Here is a 12,951-nt window from a genome sequence, read left to right on the forward strand (position 1 = left end):
CTGCTGCCCGGCCAGAACCCGCTCAGTGACAAAACGACCAGAGCCGGGTTCTCGCCACTCGCAGAGCAGAGCTCACAGCCCTCCCGTGCCCGGCACCCGGCGGTCTCTCCATCAACCGCTCTGCCTTGGTTTTTTTTGTTGTTGTTGTTTGGTTGGTTTTTTTCCCCAATTTTCTGGCTTGGTTTTGCACTTTTCTCCCCTTGGGACCCTGATATCTTGACTTCATTGCCAAAAACCAACCCCCTGAGGACCTTCTCCCCCCATCCTTTCCATTTCTCCTCCCCTCTTCCCTCCTGGTTCTGGTCAGTTCAGAGGATTTAACAATCACAAGTGTCCTGCAAAAATGCCTGAACGTTTTTCTTAGACCCTTGTGGATTTTTTTTTTTTTCCAGAAAACCTAGACAAACAAAAGACTTGTTAAAGGGATATGTACAGCTACCCCTGTTTTCAGGCATTCTGTTTGAGAACATTCTAGCCATTGATGTTCACATGTGACATCAGCCCCTGCAAGATAGGTTTCTGTATTTATATTTTAAAATACAAAAAAAAAACCTTATAAAATGTTTAAAAATACGTTCAAAGCTGGGGAAAAGGCTTTCTTCATTAGTCAAGGTGTTTTGATATGGTATTAAAATAATGTCTAATAAAAGATGCACTGTGTGACTTCATTTTAATCAAGTATTGTTACACAATCAAGAAATGGGCGTTGACGGTCTGTCCCCTGCTCCCTTGCCTACCTCCTTAGCCTTCCTTCAAGGCTAGCATCGGGGCTACAGGTGTGTGATGTGGTTCTCAGCAGTCACACCCGGGTGAGGGAACGTGGCAGGTCAGGCCGGAGTCCTGCAGCTTTATGACCCATTCAAGCTTCGTGGAATCAATCTGCCATCAGCTGTGGAGTGGTCGTGACAGAACTCCTCTGGAAAGATCTGCAGGGCAAAGACCTTGCAGCGGATGGAGGCTGCAAGGATGCGGGTTCTTCCAGGCACTGGCCCAGACCGCCCCCCGCCCAATCCCTGGCTCCCCATTCCACACCCTGCCCTTCCTGTTGCTCCGGCCACATCTCAGTGCTGACTCATGGGCATCCTTCATTGAGGCCCAGAATGAGGCCCTGGTTTGGGGCTGAGCCAGCTCAGAGCCCTTGAACTAGAACCAGCCACTCAGGGCTCACACGAGTTGGCACACCTTGGCCTGGGTGGGAAGCTCAGGGCAGCAGGTAGCAGTGCCCACCTGGCGCCTCTGTCCCTGTGCCAGACCGGCTCCCGGAGCGGCATTCCAGAGCCTCCTGCAGAGCCTGTGAAGAAAGCTGTGGAGGAAGACGCCTGCTCCGCCCCTTCTCGGGCCTCCTGTGTGCTGCTGCCTCTATGGGCTCTGACCCCACCAGGCCCAGGCTCTGCAGTTGTCTTCTGTCAGACGCTTGCTGAAGCACCTGCTCTGTACAAGGGCATTGCAGGCTGGTGGGCAAATCTGAGCCAAGGCACTGGCACACTCAGCATTTCAGAGAAATACTCAAGAGGAGTTTGTGGGTCTGAGCTCGTGGGGTAGTGACCCCGGGGACCCGCAGTCACCATGGTGGCGAAAACCTGGGCTCTAAACTGTCTGTATGGGGCTTCTCTGTCTGGCAGAACCGCGCTGGGGAAAGGGCTTCATCTGAACTTCAGATGCCCCACACGTGAAGTGGGAACAAAGTCACGCAGCTCAGAGGCCACCGTGAGGGTCAGAGGATCTGCCCAGAAGCCCCTGGCACGTGCATAGCAGGCTCGCTCGTGGCTTTGTCACCGCAAAGAGCACTGTTCTATTCACAGCACCTCCTGCTTCTGCCTGGCAACTATGTCTGCCTGTTCTATATTTAATTCCTCCAGCAAAGCTGGCCCTGAGGATCTCCTTGCCTGACCCCTGGGCCTGCAGGCAGAGGAGGCCTCTGTGCCCACCTCGGTGGCTTAGGCCCGGCAGCCTTGGCAGCGCCCTGGGTGAGCTGAGGGGTCGAGCTGGGTTGGGGCAGGGCTGGAGCCCACGCCGGCTGCTATTCCAGGCTCCTGGGGCTGGTGCCTATCCCACCCCCAGCGACTTCACTCCCACCTGGCACACTGCAGCCCTCTGCTGGTTGCCGTCTCCTCCAAATTCAGACCCAGACTGCCAGCTCCTGGGCGGGGGTAGGACCGGGGTTGTCCGGGCTTTCCAGATGGACTGGTGTCTGTCATCCTCCATCCCAACAGCTCTCCTCAACTCTGCCTTTCCGGGAGGGGAGGGAATTGGCAGGCACTGGGAGGTGGGTTCCACCCACTCCCTCTGCTAAGGGCCCAGCACACGTGAAGGGGAGGGGGCTTCCTGGAAAGGGGCACCTCACTAAAACCAGTCATCTAGGAGCCATTTAATGGTGTCGAGGTTTTTAGGTCCTTATTCCTAGGGAATAGATGCTGAATTATGTAGGTGAATGATGTCAACAAATTTGTAACTCAATTCCAAATGGTTCCCCAAAAGATACATGCACGAAGCAAGTAAGGCAAAAATATTCCTTGTTGAATCTTCAGTGGCTAGTGTTTCCGTGAACAGCGTACTTGTTCTTCCAACTGTCCTGCATGTTTGGAGTTTTTCCTAGTAAAGAATTGTGGGGAAGTGGCCATTTGCTGAACACCTACTAGTTGCCAGGCACTGAGGGGCACATCAGAGACAAGCCCTGCCCTGTGGGGGAGGAGCCTGCCCCTGCAGAATGCTGCCCCGGGGGTCTGCTGGTGGCGGGCTGCCTGCGTGGAGGGGAGGGCACTGGTGGCTGATGGTTAGATGGTTCGAGTCCGCTTTATTGGGTGCTTGTGGGGGAAGGCCCATGGGACTTGCCCCACACCACCCCCTGGCACATCCAAGGGACAGAAATGTCACAGAGGAGCGAACTCAGGGCTCAGCCCCAAGTTAGCAGAAAGGAGGGGTTCCAAGAACCGAGCTGGTCTCAGGAGCCGGAGGGGCTGCCTGAACAGCTGAGGGGAGAGGTGGGGAGGGGTGGAGGGAGTGGAGGCAGGGAAGGAGCTCAGAGGTGGCTTGGGAGAATGGGAGTGAGGCGAGATGGAGTGTGCCCCTGGCTCCCCTCGCCCAGCCCTTTTCCTAAGGGCCAAGTCCTTGGGGTGAGGGAGATGGGCCTGCACTAGAGGCTCCTGGGACCTGCAGGGGCGTGGAGAGCTTAGAGACTTGTTTCCAGGACTCCAGACACCTGCTAGACCCTGGGAAGTGGGGGGCCCAGAGCTGAGAGCTGCAGGTCCCTGCAGAGGTGAGTGTTGGGCACCACTGCCCCGAGCAGATACTGGTGTCTAAGCTCTGAGGTGTCGGGCGCCCTCTCGTGGGCTTAGGGGGAACAACTGCCAGGTACCCCGGACAAGGTCCTCTGATCAGGAATCCTGAGGGAGGCAGGGGCAGGCCCCAGGGTGGACAGAGCCTGAGGTTGAGGCAAAAAAGCTGGTAGTATAATACATCACACTGTGGAGAGGTGTGGTACCAGGAAAATCACTTCCATTTGCAATGGTTGGTAGCAGCCACTTGAAGGACATGTTCAGAATGTTCTAGAGTACAGTTGGGTCTCAGTGGGGCAGTCTGTGGTAAGTGATGATGGACATGGGCAAGTCCTTAGGCCCTGGGGCTCTGAGAGGCAGAGCAGCTGCCCCTCCTCAGGCTGCAGCAAGTCAGAGGGCAGGCCCGGGATGAGGGACGACGACATCACCAGCCAAAGGACAAAGAACTTGGAGGAGTTGGGGCGGGCAGGCACAGGGGTTCATTCACAGGTGCTGCCTGCTTATCTCCAGACAACTGCATGTGGGGTTCAGGTTTATTTTGGGGGTCTATGAGTGTGGAGCGGAAGGTCCCTTCCCCCACCAGCAAAGGAGCATTCCTGTCACCAGGCAGATGGAGTTGGGCTATGGGTGCTGGGGCCCCCAGCCTTTGTTCTCCTGCCCTGGCAGTGGGGAGGCTAAGCTGGAGGGGGGTCGTCCTAGTCTTTGGGGTGACTGACCCACACCACCTTACAGGATGCGTAAGCGAGCAGAGAGGAAGCAGCTTCACCAGGAATGACCCTGAGCCATTTACTGGACCAAAGGCTCCTGAGGCCAGCAAGAGGGCCAGGGAGAAGACGGCCGACCAGGCTTCTTCCTCCTCTCTCTGGCCTCGGCTTGGATGAAAGGGCTAGCGGGCTGGCGAAGACCCCTGCAGGGTCTAGGCAAAGACAGAGCTGTTCCATGGCAGGAAAACAGTTTCCGGAACGGGAGGTGCCACTCTCTGAGGGCTTGTGGGCCAGGTGCTCCGAGCCCCTCACAGCACCTTGCCTGGGTTCATGAGGCCTCGGGGGTCCAGCGTGGCTTTGAGCTGCCGCATGGTCTCAATGCCCACCATGCCCACCTCCTCCTGCAGCAGCTGCCGCTTGCCCAGACCGATGCCATGTTCCCCTGTGCACGTGCCACGGAGTGCCAGTGCTCGCCTGGGAAGCAGCAGGAAGAGGTCCTCAGCAGGTGCCCCCTCCTACTTCCCTCAGCTCTCCCCCACCCTGCTTCCCGCTTTGCCCTTACCTGACCAGCTGTTCTGCAAAGGCCTTGACCCTGAGGAGCTCCTCGTGGTCCTCCGGGTCTACCACCAGGATGCAGTGGAAATTGCCGTCACCCACGTGCCCAACGATGGTTCCTGGGGGCCCAGAGGACATAGCTGCTGCCCCAGCCCCGCCTCCACCCTCCCACTGCGCCCCGCATGGGGCAGGCAGAACCTGTGAGTCCCGAGGCCTGCAGGTCCTCCTTGGTCTGCACCAGGATCTCCGGCAGCCGGGAGATGGGCACACACACGTCGGTGGAATAGCCCTGAGTCGAGGCAGGCCGGTGAGCTTCCCTCCCTCACCCAGCCTGCCCGGGAGGTAAGGGGTCAAGGGTATGAATGGGCTCAGGGGGCTCGGCCTCTCACATGAACGTGCCTGCTGTCTCTAAGCCTCAGTTTCCCTGTGCAACAAGGCGACTGGCCCGGCTAGGCTCCCAGGGCTCTCACCCTGCTCCCCACCCCCGCTACCGTGCAGGCCCCCCAGCACCTGGAGCCCAGCCTCCCCTTCCTGTTGGCTACCACCTTCCGCTTCACCACCTCTTCCTCCCTGAAGCCTGCCTTCTGTGTCCACACTGCCCCTCCTTGGTCTCTGCACCCAGGGCCTGGCTTGGGGCAGGGGCTCCCTCCCGAGGATTTGGCAGTCCTGCCTGCCGGGGCCTCTGCCTGCTGCCCTGGACAATAGGGCAGTAGGCTGAGGAAAGGCTCCCGTGTCCACCCCAGCCCGCTCACCTTGCAGCCCGGCCGCAGCGCCAGGGCAGCGTACCAGGCGTTGTGCCGCGCTGCCCAGAGCCGGCTGCGGTCCTCCGCCTCCTTGGCCCAGGAGAAGTGAGAGCCTCCGTTGTGCCGGATGATCTCCTCTGTCGGGGGCGGGGGGTTGACACCAGGCCCTACTCTGGGGCAGCCCGGGCCCCGCCCCGCCCCGCCCACAGCACCCCAGCACACCTGTGCACTGCACCTGCTCTGCCAGCGCCTGCTCGGAGCCGTGGAACTCAAGGAAGAGCGTGGGCGCCACGCAGCAGTTCAGCTTGCTATGCCTGTTGCAGGCATCCATCATGACGTCATCCAGGAACTCTGGGACCAAGGAGAGGCCACGTGAGGTGACGCGTGGCCTTCAAAGGGGGCCTCCTCCGGGGAGCCCACCTGGAGGGTCCAATCCCAGGCTCACCAATGCGGGCCACGGGCACTGCAGCCTGGAGGATGTGTACGGTGCTGTCCACGGCCGCCTGGACGCTGGGGAAGGCACAGGTGGCGGCCACCGTGGCCTCAGGGGCAGGGTGCAGGCGCAGTGTGGCGGCCGTGATGAGGCCCAGCGTCCCCTCGGAGCCCACAAACAGCCCAGTGAGGTTGTAGCCAGCTGCGCTCTTCCTGGGTCCCCGGGGACATGAGGTAGGTGAGTGCCCAGGCCACGTGACGACGGATTTCTGGCCAGAAGCCAGGTGGGGAGCTAAGCCTGAGGTCTGGGCTGACCCGCCTCTGTGCAGACTGCCACCCAGGCAGCCGTTTCCTGGCACAGCCCAAATCGGCCTCCGGATCACCAGCTTTGGCCCACAGGGCAGTTTCATGACCCGCCTCTCCAGGAGGCCCCCGTCGCCACCGATAGAGGGCGCTCACCGGAAGTGACGTCCCGGGCCCGCGGTGTGAAGCAGCCGCCCTCCCGGCAGCACCACTTCCAGGTTCACCACGTTGTCGCGCATGGTGCCGTAGCGCACAGCGTTGGTGCCCGAGGCGCCGGTGGCCACCATGCCGCAGAGAGAGGCGTCTGCACCTGGGTCTGGACGGCAGAGGGCAGGCAGAAGGAAGCCTGGGGCGGGTGCCCGTGGGCAGAGGGGTCCCGCCAAGCCCCAGAAACACCCCTGCCACCAGGGAGCTCTCCAGGCCCAGGAAAGTCCTGGAGCCCCAGCCTACCCACAGGGAACCAGAGGCCGCTGTCGCGCAGGTGGGAGTTGAGGGCTTTGCGGGTGACGCCGGGCTCCACCACCACAGAGAAGTCTTCCGGATTCAGCTCCAGGATTCGGTCCATGTGGGTCAGGTTGACACAGACGCCGCCCTGGCGGAGGGCGTTCAAGCGGTCACTGACCTACATCTTTCGCCAGGACCCCAGCTCGAGGCCGACCTCCCAGCAGCCAGACCAGAGCCCCGGGATGGCAGGTAAGGAGGGCTGGACCTGGCCAGCCAGGCTGGTGTGGTGGAGGAGGCAGCTGCCGGTGTGACAATTGTGTTGGGACTAGAGCCTGGCCAGGGGAGTTGGCCACCCACCATACATACCTGCACGGCACAGACTCCACCCTCAAGCCCGGTGCCGGAGCCGAATGGGATGATGGGCACGCCTTGGCCATAGCACAGGGCTGCCAGCCGGCTGACCTGCTCCACATTCTGGGGCCACACCACGGCGTCCGGAGGTTGGCACCTGGAACCAGACCCTCAGCAATGTAGGGGTGTGTGGTACCCTCTGGTCCTAATCAAGTTTGAAGGTATGGCAGGGCCTGAGGCTGCACAGCGGTCGAGGGGCAGAGAACACCCTTCTGGGGGCATAGAGGAGAGGTGGAGGATGCCAGAGCACCCAAAAACAGATGGCGGGGGTTGAGGGGCAGAAGATAACCCAGGACCCTCACTCCCAGCCAGGGGTTGTGATGCAGGGGTGTGGCAGAGCCCACCTGTGCATTGACTCATCGTGCCCGTGCTGCTCTCGGACCACAGCAGCAGTAGTCACATGGGGGCTCCCCACAACTGCCTTCAAAGCCTCCACAAAGCCCTCGCTGAGTTCACCCTGCAGGGGAGAAACACATTGGCAGGGTCACTCAAAGATACCTGGGGCCACCTGGCCAGTGGGAGGGGTGGAAGTGGGGGTTCCATTGCCTGTGAACAGAGGCACCCACACCCCTACCCCGCTTCGGCCGGGGGCTCGGAGGGCTCTTGGAGCCCTTCTGGGGATTTCTTCCCATTTTACAGATGAGGAAAAGAGGCCAGCAAGTCCAGGACAGGGCCTGGCCTAGAACCCAGCTCCTTGCCTCCCAGACATTCTTTCAAAATGTGTGTGTATTCCGGGGCCTCAAAGGGGTGCCCTAGAGTCCACAAATTTTTCAGTTGACACCCCCCAGCCCCACTCATGGCAGCTCTGAGGGCTTCGGCCCAGCGCACTGGACACCCACATTTGACCTGGGGTGAGGCCAGCGAGCCTCTGCTCAAGGTCTCCTGGTGCTGGGGCAGCACAGAGTCTGGCCGGAACTCGGCATCGGGGGCCCCCCACCCTCTAAGGGGCTCCTCTCCTCCCACCTACCTGCGTCCCCCTGGAGCAGTAGCCCCTCCAGGGGCACATCCCCCAAGTTGCAGCCCGGAGCAGGCTGGCCATAGCTGGGCAACAGCCGGTGACCACCCCAGCCTATTGGTTGTGCTGGGGGCAGGGCTGCTTAAGGTGGCACGGCCTTAAGGTGGCCCTGCCAGCCCTCGCTGAGTCAGTACTTCTTAAAGGAGAGGTGAGGCTTACTGAGCGCAAAGGGAAACAGAACAGCCGCCACTTCCTGGCTTAAGACTATGCAGTGGCTTCTTGTGGTCCGAATACCCAGAGCTCCAGCAAGGCTCAGGGGCTTGGGACACACCCTTGATCTTTCTCACCCTGCAAATCCCAGCTCCGGTGTCACAGTTAGGGTAGGCCTTGATTGGGACTATGAGGAGGAAAGCACAGGGAGGCTCTTGGGGGTTAGGATTGGGTAGGGCAGTAAGGCAAGCCAGGAAGACTTCCTGGAAGAGGAGTGCTAAGGATGAGCAGCAGTTTGCCAGATAAGCGAAGGAAAAGACTGTCGCATCCCTTTGTCTCCACTCTCCCACTGGGCATATCCCAGGATCGAGGGGAGTGATGTGGCTGCTGCTCTTGAAAGCATTCCAAGCTCTGTTTTCCTCCCACAGCAAATTTGAAGAAGCGTGTTGCTAACATTACTGAGATAAAGCTATTTCTGGCTTTGTTTTTCTTCCCAGTCAAACCAGGAATACAAACTCCTACTTGGGTCCTTCTCCCCAACCACATTTGAATGAGCCCACATTTCCATTCTCAGTGTGTTGCTTAACTGGCTTATCTCGAAAAACATCTCTTTTACAGTTGGTTAGTTCAAATCAAGATCCAGGGAAAGTCCACACAATGTATTTGGTTAATGTGTCTCATAAGCGTCTTAATCTAGAACAGTTTCCCCCTCCCCCATTCTTCCATGACATTTATTTGTTAAAGAAACTGGGTCACTTGTTCTGTAGAATTTTCCACATTCTGTTTTTGGATGATTGTATCCTTGTGAGATTCTGTACTTCTTGTAAACTGTTACATCTAGCTGTGGTACTAATACACTTGCTGAACTGATAGCAATGTTCTGTATCTGTGCTTTCCAATATGGTAGCCGTTAGCCACATGTAGCTGTTGGTACTAGAGGTATCTATGGATGGAGGAGAGATGCCAGGTAGAGTTTTGTGGCAAACCCTAAAAAGAAGAGCCATGATAGAGATTCCTAAGGTTCTGGAGCAGGGTCATGACATCTGCAACAGAGACCTACACACTATACAAAAAAACTGCCCCGGCCTACTGCTGGGTCCTGGTTAAGATGGTGAGTGTGACCACAAGATACCATTGAGTGATCATGTGGCCAGAGCTGGCTGTCATGACCTGTCTTCTATCAGACCAAGTCATAAAGTCAGGCAGGTCCAAAACAAAAAGGGGGACAAGAAAATTGGGCACAAGCAGAGCCAGAGGACAAAGTCAGCTGCATGAATAGGTGGCGCAGACCCCCATGTCACCCACCATTGCTTGGCCAGTACCTTTCCCTCAGCTCACACCTACAGCTGTATGGGGGAACTCTTATGACCAGCTGATGGAGGAGGAAAAAGTTCAAGCTTGATTCGTGAATGGATTGGCTCAATATGAGGGTTTGAGCTGAAGACGGACTGCTGTACTACAGCCCCACCTGGGAGTAACCCTGAGATCCTCCCGATTGGCAGACCTCCAGGTCATGCACCTAGTCATCCCCTTTTGTAGAAAGAAAAGGGGTCCGATAGAAGAATATATATGGGCCCATGGGCAATGGTGAATGGCTTGGCCGGTTGGTCAGGGGCCTATGAGGAGATTGGAACATCAGGGTCAAGGAGGTTTGGAGAAGAGGCACATAGATGGATCTTGAGGACCAGACACAAAGTGAGGTCTTTATAGCACATGTATCATATGTTAACGCCCACCAGAGAGCATCTACCATGGAAGAGACTAAACCAAGTAAACAGCGTGATTCAGCCAGCAGTCATCAGCCAGCCACTGTGAAAGACCCCCCCAGCGCTGGCACAATGGCAGTAGGGGAGAGGCCAGTAACAGGTCCACCGGCATGGACACCCACTCACTAAGGCTGACCTAGCTACTGCCACTGCTGAGTGTTCCCCCTACAGCGACACTGAATCTGCCACATGGCACCATTCCTCAGGGAGACCAGCCAGCCACTTGGTGACAAGTTGACCACGTCAGACCCTTGCCACTCTGGAAAGGGAGCAATTTATCTTGACTGAAATCAGTGCAGTACACATTATGCGTATGGGTTAGCCTCTCCCGCCTGCATGGCCTCAGCCAGCACCAGCATCTGAAGGCTCACACAGTGTTTGACCCACCGACCTGGTATATCACATACCATCCCCTCAGGCCAAGTGACCCACTTTTTAGCAAAGGCGGGCGCAGTAATGGGCAGATGACCATGGGATCCACTAATCCTAATGTCTACCTCCCCATCCTGAGGCCACCGATCTGACAGAGCAATAGAAGGAATGGCCTTTGGAAGGAACAGCTAACATTCCAGCTCGGAGACACATCAACTCAACCAGAGTGCCCAAAGAGGAAGATATTTTCATATGATTAACAGATAAAGGGTGAGTATCCAAATTATTTTTACCTTTTTATTTCAAAATCATTTCATTTATTTATTTATTTTTGTTAAAAATATTTATTTATTTTATTTTATTTATTTGACTGCACCAGGTCTTAATTGTGGCATGTGGGATCTGTAGTTGAGGCAAACTCATAGTTGCGGCGTGTGAGATCTAGTTCCCTGACCAGGGATCGAACCCAGGTCCCCTGCATTGGGAGCACGAAGTCTTAGTCACTGGACCACCAGGGAGGTCCCTCGAAATAATTTTAGACTTACAGAAAAGCTGCAAAAATAGTACAGAAAGTTTCTGTATACCCTTCACTTAGTTTTCACTAATGTTTACATTATACATAACCACAGTACAATTATCAAAACTAATTAGTAAAATACTAATTGATACAATTAGAGAATTGGTACATTACTAAACTGCAAATTTGATTTCACCCGTTCTTCCACTAATGTCCTCTGGTTTTCTGGGGTGTTAATTGTCTTGTCTCCTTCATCTCCCACAGTCTGTGACAGTTCCTCAGTCTCTCCTTGTCTTTCTGACCTTGACATTTTGAGGAGTATGGATCAGTTACTGTACTGAACGTTCCTCAGTGTGGGTTGTCTGATGTTCTCTCACGAGTAGATGGAGGCCATGCAGTTTTGGCAAGAATACTACAGAAGTGATGTTCCCTTCTCAGTATATCACATCAGCAGTGTAAGGGGTCAGTATGTCTTATTACTGATGGCAATAGCCTGGATCATTTAGTTTAGTTCACGTCTGTGGTGTTTCTGCGCTGTGCAGTTAATGAATATACCAGGGTAGAAAGTTTAAGGCTGCAAATATCCTGTTTCACCTCACTTTCACTCATGATTTGTAGCATCCATTGGTGGATCTTGCCTGCCTTCATTGTTGTCATGGCATTCTAACAGTGATTTTCTATGTCTCTTATTTCTTCGATATTATTTAGTTAGAATTATTCTCTAAGGAAGAGCCATCCCTTCTGCTTCATTTATTTACTTACTGAATCATTTGTACATTACCAATATAGACTCATGGATTTTTTTTTATTCCCTAGGTTATAATCTAATACAATCATTATTTATTTTGTTGTTCAGATTATCCCAGCTTTGGTCACTGGGGGCCTCTGTCATATAGGCTTGTCTGCCCTTTAGACTGGCCCTTACCTTTTTATGAGCACCGTCTTACATTGTAGTACCGTAAGATGCTCCAGGCTCATCTTGTCTTTTCCCTGCCCAGATCAGTAATCAACTGCTTTTCCAAGGAGTTCTGTTCCTTTTAGTCAGGAATAGTTTTTAGAAACCAAGATTTGGATGCTAGATGTGCTCTTAAAACCCAAAAGGAGGAGTCAAGATGGTGGTGTGGGAAGACGTGGACTTAGCGTCTCCCCACAACTAGGGCGCCTGCCGGCTGCTGGTGGGGACTCTAACCCCCAAGGAGACAGGAGGAACCCCAGAGTGAACTGGTAGGATGTAGGGGGACCGAGGGGGGAGGAGAACTGGAGGTCAGACCAGATCGGCACCCCTGAGGCCAGGGAGATCAGGAGAGGCAGGTGGTAGGGACTCTCCAGGAGGCACGGGAGAGGAGCGGAGGGCGATTGCCCTGCTCACTGGGGCCCGGGGAGCCTGCTGAGCTCCCAAGCTGGTCCCCTGCAATCCAAAGCCCCCTCCAGGCCGTGTGGGTCCTGGGGGCATAGAAGGGAGTCCAGGGAGATCAGGAAAGACAGGTGGGAGAGGAGTGGAGGGCGATTGCCCCGCCCACTGGGTCACGGAGAGCCTGCTGAGCTCCCAGGCCAATCCCCTGCCCTCCAAGGCCCATCCAGGCTGCGTGGGTCCTTGGGAGCATAGGAGGGAGGCCGGGGGGGATCAGGAGAGGCAGGCAGGAGGGACCCTCTGGGAGGAGCAGAAGAGGAGTGGAGGACGATTGCCCTGCCCACTCAAGCCCAGGAAGCCTGCTGGGCTCCCTGGTGAGGTGCCCTGCCCTCTGAGACCAGGGGTGTGGGGCATGCCTGGGCCCCTACTGTTCCTGGAGCCTAAGCCCCACCACTGACAGCCCCCAGGGTTTTCCAGCCCTGTAGGTCCTGAGCATTGGCCCCGCCCACCACCCAAACCTCGCCCTTTCTTAGGCCCCACTCTCCACAGCCAAGGCCTTTCCCCCCTCCTTTTTTTTTTCTTTTCCCTCCTCCTCTTTTTTACTATTATGGTACTGACATACCTTGTGGTTATTGATTCATCTATATTTTTACATTCTTTCTAACATATCTGTCAGTTTCCTAGTCTAATTTTATTTTTTACTTTGTTATTGTTCTCTCTTTTTTTCTTGGGGGGCCACCCCACACAGCTTGTGGGATCTTGATTTGCCAACACGGAGTCGGGGGGAAGCTACTGCAGTGGGAGCTCCGAGTCCAAACCATTGCACTAACAGAGAACCTCAGACCCCTGTGAATATTCATTGGAGTGAGGTCTCACAGAGTTCCTCATCTCAGCACCAAGACCCAGCTCTACC

The 12,951-nt window shown here is 55.8% G+C and overlaps 1 protein-coding gene across 1 annotated transcript; it reads right to left on the reverse strand.

Moving 5' to 3' along the window:
• Positions 1 to 3,789: 3,789 nt before the first annotated feature.
• LDHD (lactate dehydrogenase D) lies at positions 3,790 to 7,933 on the reverse strand. The gene is made up of 11 exons (XM_065898957.1): positions 7,835 to 7,933; positions 7,212 to 7,324; positions 6,823 to 6,964; positions 6,463 to 6,604; positions 6,169 to 6,328; positions 5,723 to 5,922; positions 5,500 to 5,628; positions 5,287 to 5,414; positions 4,733 to 4,823; positions 4,542 to 4,653; positions 3,790 to 4,453 (listed from the first exon to the last, which is right to left on the reverse strand). The coding sequence occupies exons 1-11, from the start codon at positions 7,904 to 7,906 to the stop codon at positions 4,288 to 4,290; spliced, it is 1,455 nt and encodes a 484-aa protein (XP_065755029.1). The 5' UTR covers positions 7,907 to 7,933; the 3' UTR covers positions 3,790 to 4,287.
• Positions 7,934 to 12,951: the final 5,018 nt, after the last annotated feature.

Source organism: Phocoena phocoena, chromosome 20 (genome assembly GCF_963924675.1).
Source record: "Phocoena phocoena chromosome 20, mPhoPho1.1, whole genome shotgun sequence".
Classification (NCBI taxonomy): domain Eukaryota; kingdom Metazoa; phylum Chordata; class Mammalia; order Artiodactyla; family Phocoenidae; genus Phocoena; species Phocoena phocoena.